The sequence below is a fragment of the Mus caroli genome, chromosome 8 (genome assembly GCF_900094665.2).
Source record: "Mus caroli chromosome 8, CAROLI_EIJ_v1.1, whole genome shotgun sequence".
Classification (NCBI taxonomy): Eukaryota; Metazoa; Chordata; class Mammalia; order Rodentia; family Muridae; genus Mus; species Mus caroli.
The window spans coordinates 63,678,835-63,685,592 of NC_034577.1; the positions used below are offsets into that span (position 1 = coordinate 63,678,835).

At 54.2% G+C, this 6,758-nt stretch overlaps 1 protein-coding gene across 4 annotated transcripts in view; it reads left to right on the forward strand.

Moving 5' to 3' along the window:
* Nucleotides 1–392: 392 nt before the first annotated feature.
* Slc27a1 (solute carrier family 27 member 1) overlaps nucleotides 393–6,758 on the forward strand; it is an 18,463-nt gene continuing 12,097 nt past the window's right edge. Inside the window, exons 1-3 of one of the 4 annotated variants that reach the window (XM_029480821.1) lie at nucleotides 393–568; nucleotides 861–967; nucleotides 2,241–2,408. In XM_029480821.1, coding sequence (XP_029336681.1) covers nucleotides 2,242–2,408 — 167 coding nt within the window. In that variant the 5' untranslated portion in view covers nucleotides 393–568; nucleotides 861–967; nucleotide 2,241. Of the gene's footprint in view, nucleotides 569–860; nucleotides 968–998; nucleotides 1,361–1,713; nucleotides 1,831–2,240; nucleotides 2,409–6,758 lie in introns of those variants that run through there. The other 3 variants (XM_029480820.1, XM_021170914.2, XM_021170915.2) reach the window with 3 other exon arrangements.

Here is a 6,758-nt window from a genome sequence, read left to right on the forward strand (position 1 = left end):
AGGAGGAGGCAGTGAGCAAGTAGGAGGGCAGGCAGCAGGGCTGAATCCCAGCTGGGGGAGCTGGCTGCAGCATTCAGTGTCTTTACCTGTAAAACTGGAGTAGAGTGGGAGAGGGCTGGTCTAGAGGGTTCTTGTTGACCCCTGGCTGGCTGGGCCGAGATCTTCATCACCCCCCCCCCCATCCCACCCACCTCTCTGAGACCAATGGCAGCTGCGGGTGGGGGTGGGGCCGCACTTGCCCAGCCTTGGCCTTCGAGTGGCGCTGGAAGCAGGCCCTGGCTGGCTTCTTCCCAAGGAGAGCTGTGGGAAGGTCGGCCAAGCGGGACAGAAAACAAGCAAGTCCGCAGGGTGGGCAGGGGGGCGTGGGAGGGTGGTTGGGAGGGAGGGACAGGGCAGAGGCACTCAGGGGCGCTGTGAAAAGCGCCCAGGACTCTGCAAAGGGCTCATCCCCTGAAGGGACCCACCAGCTAGGCCTGAGCTCAGAACTTCCCAGTCCAGACTTCTGTGAGAACCTGCGAGGGAGCAGCAAGGGCCAGGGATCTCTAAGCCTCAGAAGATCATCTTGACAGTAAGGGTGGGGGCACCCCAGCAGGAGGCTAGGGATTGGGGCGCCTCTGGATAGGCGCTTAGGATTCTGGAATGCTAACATGGCTCGAGGGGGCTCTTGCCTTTGGGGAGCAACAAGAGATTCTGGGGTGCGGTACGGTCCCTTGGGGGAGCTCCTGGCGTGCAAGAAAGGGTCATGTTGAGGGAGGATGGGAGCTGATGTGCGCCCAGGGGTTCTGGGATGTGACTTGTTAAGGTTTGGGAGGTAGAATTGGGATTTGGGGGCTCCTTATCTCAAAGAGCTGCCTTTGCAGCTCTCTCCATCCCCGGGTGTGAATTTCGACTTTCTCGGAGTCTGGAATGCTGAGAAGCCTCGGGGCTTGGATCTAGGACAAGTTGGATCAGGCAAGCTCCAGCACAGGCAGGCGCTGGGCGGGAGTGGGTCCTGGGCGCAGGGATGGGGATCTTGCAGAATTTCTGGGATTTAGCAGGACGGAGCCACACCCCTGGAGCCATAGCCCCGCCTTCAGCACCTGCTTGTTTTCACCGCTTGGTTGCCGTGGAGACTCGTAGGTACCCTGAGCTAGCCGCTCTAGCTTGAGAGTCTCGTTGGGTTGCGGGCTCTCTGGCCCGCGGTTCTTCTCGATGGTCTAAGCCTTCCGGAAGGGGGTCGGCCGGTGCGGAGCCGGGTTGAGGGGCTGAGAGCTTTTGGCCGCGGATTGGAAGGTTTGGGGCGGGACTAGGTGGGCCGCACGGACCGGGCCTCTCCGTGAACAGTGACTGACGAAGCCTGGAGGCGGCGCGGGAGGCTCAGGTAGAATCTGGGTCCCGAATGCCAGATAGTCTCGGGACTGTGGGCGGGCCCGCGCCTGTGGGCGGAGCCATAGGTATCACCTGGCGCGTGGCCCGGGTCACTGCGGAGGTGCGGATGGGGGCGGAATGTTGGGACTTCTGAGGGCGGGGTCAAAGGCTTCACGTGTAGGGAGGGATTTGAGGGTAGAGTGATCACCTGTGAGCTAGGGGGGTGGGGTCACAGGCCTTCATCTGGAGGAGGAGCCTCGATCAGGTTGCCCGACTTTGATTTGAGGCTCGCAATGTGGGCGGAGAAAGAGGCCTCGTTGGGGCGTGGCCTAATGATGAGGGGGATGATGGAGGCTGTCCTTGTAGGAACACCCAGCCTCTGAGGCCGGATAAGCATGAGGATAACAAGTGAATTTTGAGACACAGAGGAGGGATGAGGCGACATTAGGGCATGGCCTGGACCATTGGCTGCGAGGGGCCTAGGTGTGTGCGGGTTACTAGGCGACCCCAGGCTTGGAGGGCTGAAGCTCAGGGGTGGAGCTTGACTGTGGGGGTGTCTAGCCACGTGGTCAGCGCTTGGGGAAAGGGGGGGGGGTCTGGCTTTGATGGGCGGAGGGTAAAGATTGATATGGAAGTAGCCAATCCCAGGCCTTGAGGCGGGCAATGTTAAGTAAACTGGTAGGATTTGGCTTTCCTGTTGCTTAGCTCAGCGGCGGCGGGGCGGGACCTGATACTAAGGTACACGCTGGGGGCGGGGCCAGGCTTGTAGTAAAAGCTTTTGGGTTTAGGCTACAGTGTGGAAAAAGAACGCGGCCAGGGTCTGTGACGTGACCTGGGCGGGGTCAGGACTAGGTGGGAGGCGGTACCTGCGGTCTCAGCTGTGTGCTCCGCAGGATGCGGGCTCCTGGAGCAGGAACAGCCTCTGTGGCCTCACTGGCGCTGCTTTGGTTTCTGGGACTTCCGTGGACCTGGAGCGCGGCGGCGGCGTTCTGTGTGTACGTGGGTGGCGGCGGCTGGCGCTTTCTGCGTATCGTCTGCAAGACGGCGAGGCGAGACCTCTTGTAAGTAGATGGAGTTGAAATTTAGGGGTCGTGGATGCATGTCCCTCGGGCGAGCCAGAGTCTTGCAGGGTGGTGTGAGGGTCCCCTTATGGCCTGAATTTGGTTTTATTGTCTGGGCTGAGGCCAGAAGGTGGAATGACTGACTGGAGGGCTCTGCAGGGTCCTGCAGAAGACAGAACTCTGGGGGGAATTGAGTACATGATTGGGACTTGGTGTGCTGTTAGAGTGGTCGTTTGCCACCGTTAGAGTGGGTAGCTGGTGGGTATTGAGAGAACTGGGGGTTCCGGTGGCGCGGTGTAGACTGTGAGAGGCTTCTGTGGGATTAGTGGGGTGACCCACTGTCCAGATTCTTGGAATGAACAGGTTTGGGCGTGAAGGAGCACCTTGCGGAATCTACAGGACTAGGGTGTCTAAAGAATCTGTAGAGTGTTGGCCCCTCAGATAACATGTGAGTGTGGAACTTTGGCTATTATTCAGGGTCGGAGGGACGGTCTCTATGTATGCACACTGTATGCACAGCGTCTCTGAGGAGTCAGGGTGTGCAGGGAACATGGAGGCTTCTGGGGTAACCTTAGTGTTGCTGGAATTCAAAATCTCAGGTCAACCCTTGTGGGACCATCTGGGTGCCTTCACAGATCTTCAGGGAGGCAGACTGGGCATTGTTAAGAGTGAGGAAACAGGTTTATGGGGGTGGGGGCAGAGCAGAATGGTGTGGAATGGCGGAGGGGTCACAGACTTACCGGCTCTGAGCTTTTTTTTTTTTTTTTTTAGTGGTCTCACCTGCCTTTGCTTCCTGGATTCTCTTTCTTTCTCTCTTTCTCTCTTTCTTTTTGTTTTTTCTTCTCCTAAAGAAGCAAAGAAACTTCATTTCAAGCAAATTAGTCATGTGGTCAGAGATGACACTGTGAGGAGTGACAGTTGCTCCCAAGGACTCCAGGTCTTGTTTTGGGAAATGGGCTGGCCTAGAACTCTTCATGGAGGCCAGGCTGGCCTGGAACTCCCAATCCTCTCCCTTTATCTCCCTTGTACTAGGGTGACACATGAGGTTGCTGCTGTGCCAGGGTGTAGCACAGGACTTTTTGCAATCTGCCCACTGAACCCAGGCTCAGTCTTTGCTTTACCTTGGGAGACAGGCTTTCATGAAATTCAGTTTCCCATTTCTTCCTTTTCTCATTTCTGTGTTTCTCCCCATTCCTCTGTCTTGTCTTTCTTGCCCAGGCTGATCTGGAACTTGAGATCCTCCTGCCTCAGGTTCTGGGATTAACGGGCCAGTGGCAGTGTTAAAATGAGTGTAGTCCACTTGTTGAGATAGCTCAGCACCTAGAAGGCTTGATGCTACTCCAGAGGGCCTGGGTCCGGCTCACCACCAAGCTCTAGTTCCAGGTCATCTGCCGCCATCTTCTGTCCACTGCAGGCTCCTGTGCCCATGTGTGCACATACACACATACAAGCCCTCACACATGTTTTAATGAGCAGAATAAAGCAGAGCATGGGTGTATAACTCACCCAGTATGACAGGAGGCCATTGGCAGGTGTGGCAGTGTGACTGCAAACCTGGCTGGCTGCTGTGAACAGCCTTCACTTTTGGAATTGTCTTTTCTCTTTGTCTTTGTTGTTTTGTTTTGTTGGGTTTTTTAAATTATTTTTATTTCATGTGCATTGGTGTTTTTCCTGCATGTATGTCTGAGTGAGGGTGTCAGATCCTTTGAAACTGGAGTCACTGAGAGCTGTGAGTTGCCCTGTGGGTGCTGGGAATTGAACCCCGGCTCTCAGAAGAGTAGCCAGCACTTTTAACTGATGAGCCCTCCTTGTCTTTTGTTGTTGTTGTTGTTAATGTTTTTGAACCTGGATCTCCCCAGAGCCCAAGATGGCTTTAAACTCTCAACTTTCTTGCCTCGGCCTTCCAGTGCTAGACATCCCCGCCCTGCTGTGTCCAGTTCACCTGCTGTACAGGAGCATCTGCCAAACCCTGCCGAGTCTCTCAAGAGACTTTGCTGCAGGCTTGAGTTCTGGGGCTCTGGATGAAAGAAGCTGGAGGCGGGAGAGGCCCTGGGAAGGGCCAGGCTGGACAGAGGTGTCTTTGTACTTGGTGTGGGGGTGGCTTGAGCAGCTGCCAACCTGGGTGCCAGAACATGTAGTAGGGACAAAACACCGGATCTCTGCCTGCTGGCATGGGCCTGCTGATGAGAGGCAAGGTGGAGGGAAGGGCCCTGACAGGCCCACAGTGTTGCTGGAGCCTGGCCTGCCTCACAGACCCACCAGCCGTGGCCTGGTTCCCATCTGCAGCTTCCAGAAGAGCTTCCTGCAGCCCTGTCTACTAAACTAACCCCCTTCCCTCATCTTCATGGGTTCCTGGGGCAGTTAGTGGAGCTCTAAGCATAGCTGGTGGTCATACAGTAAGTGGTCAAGACTACGTGCTGAGAGCACACTGAGTGGGGTAGAAACCTGAGATCTGACTGTGAACCTTAGGCAGTCCTCTTATTTTCTGATTTAGATCCTTGAGCAGCATACTTTCATTGAACAGCTGTTGGGGCGCTATTAGCATCTGTACTGTGGTGAACCATGGAGGGTCTTGAGTGAGCTTTTCTCAGTTCTGACTCATCCTGTCCTTACTGTGTGTGAGACCTCATCTCTGATAACTCAGATCTCTGAGCCATCAGCTTGTCTGTCAAGTCCCCAGTTGGGAGACTGTAGACAGAGCACAGCACTGGTATGTTTATACTGGGTGTTTAATAAATGCTGGGGCTAAACGACTTTGCCTGGACCATCCCATTTTTGGTTTTTGGTGGTGGTGTTTGTTTTTCTTAGTTACTCTGTTTTTTGTTTGTTTGTTTGTTTTTATTATTATTATTTAAGGGGGGGAGGTTCGAGACAGGGTTTCTCTGTGTAGCCCTGGCTGCCCTGGAACTCACTTTGTAGATCAGGCTGGCCTGGAACTTAGAAATCCGCCTGCCTCTGCCTCCCGAGTGCTGGAATTAAAGGCGTGTGCCACCACTGCCCGGCTTTTTATTTTGGTCCTTGACCATGGTTCCTGGGATCTCAGGGACCTCCCCCCAGGGACTCGCTGTTGAGGGGCCCAGAACATAAACACCCTAAAAGATACAGGCTTGAGCCCCAAGTTGTCAGACTTTAACCCCAGGATGAGCATGAAAAACCAATTTTTAAAATGGTTGCTTAAAATTTATTATTTCATAAGAGTAGGTGTTTCACATACATTTTATGTGCACCATGTACATTCCTGATGTCCAGAGAGGACTGGAGGACGTATGGGATCTCCTGGAACTGGAGTTACAGATGTTTGTCAGCCACTATATGGGTGCTGGGCACCGCTGAGCTGTCTCCTCAGCCCCCAGTTTTGTTTTAGGGCAGGGTCTTGCTATGCAGTTGAGGTGGACCTGAACCCACAGGTCCTGTGATGGCAGGTGAGTGCCATCAGCTCAGCTCAGGATGCTTGCTCATCCACCTACCAACCTATGTCTTCTTCACACTCGCCTTACTTACCCCACATGGGCAGCTGGGCCATGGGAGCCTAGCTCCCGGGCAGTCACCGTGTTCTGGCAGCTTGTCTGCATTGCAGTGAATACGACAGTATGTCCTTGGCTTCTTTCCAGCACATTCTCACCATGCAGGAGTGTGTCTGTGACAGACACAGCCCTCAGGGGTGGAAAGCAGCGTTGGTGCACATTACTGAGCTGGAGCAGGAAGGGGTGGAGTCATGGACCCTCAGGAGTAGGTGTCTCTGATGTGCTGCTCTTTGGGTTCATGAGAAGAATGAGTAGCTCAGGAGGCTTGCCTGCAAGCCGTGGTACCCGAGTTCCATTCCCAGGGCACTCAGGTGGAGGAGAGAACTCCTTCGCACAAGTCATCCTCTGGTTTTCACACACACAATGAATGGATGAATACAGTGATGAAACTAGCTGGATGTGGTTTCATACGCCTTTAATCCCAGCACTGGGGGAGGGAGGGCGGGGGACACAGGCAGGTGGATATCTATAGGTTTGAGGCCAGCCTGGTCTACAGAACAAGTTTCAGGACAGCCAGGGCTATATGAGAAACCTCATCTTCAAAACAAAACAAAACACAGCAAAAATTAAAAGTTAAAATTCTCATTTTGTAACTATCAGGAAATAATCCTGGGTTAACAGAGGTGTTAGTGTGTCCCATCACAGCTGGCCTCTGAGTGACAGGGTGGAATGTGACATTGTAACATGCTGAGTCAGAGCAGTGAAAGCCCTGGCTGCTTTATACTCCTCACTTACTCTGTGTGCTCCCGTGTGAGCGCATGCGCCCTTGTGTGTGTGCTCCTGTGAGCACAAGTGCCCTTGTGTGTGTGCTCCTGTGAGCACAGGT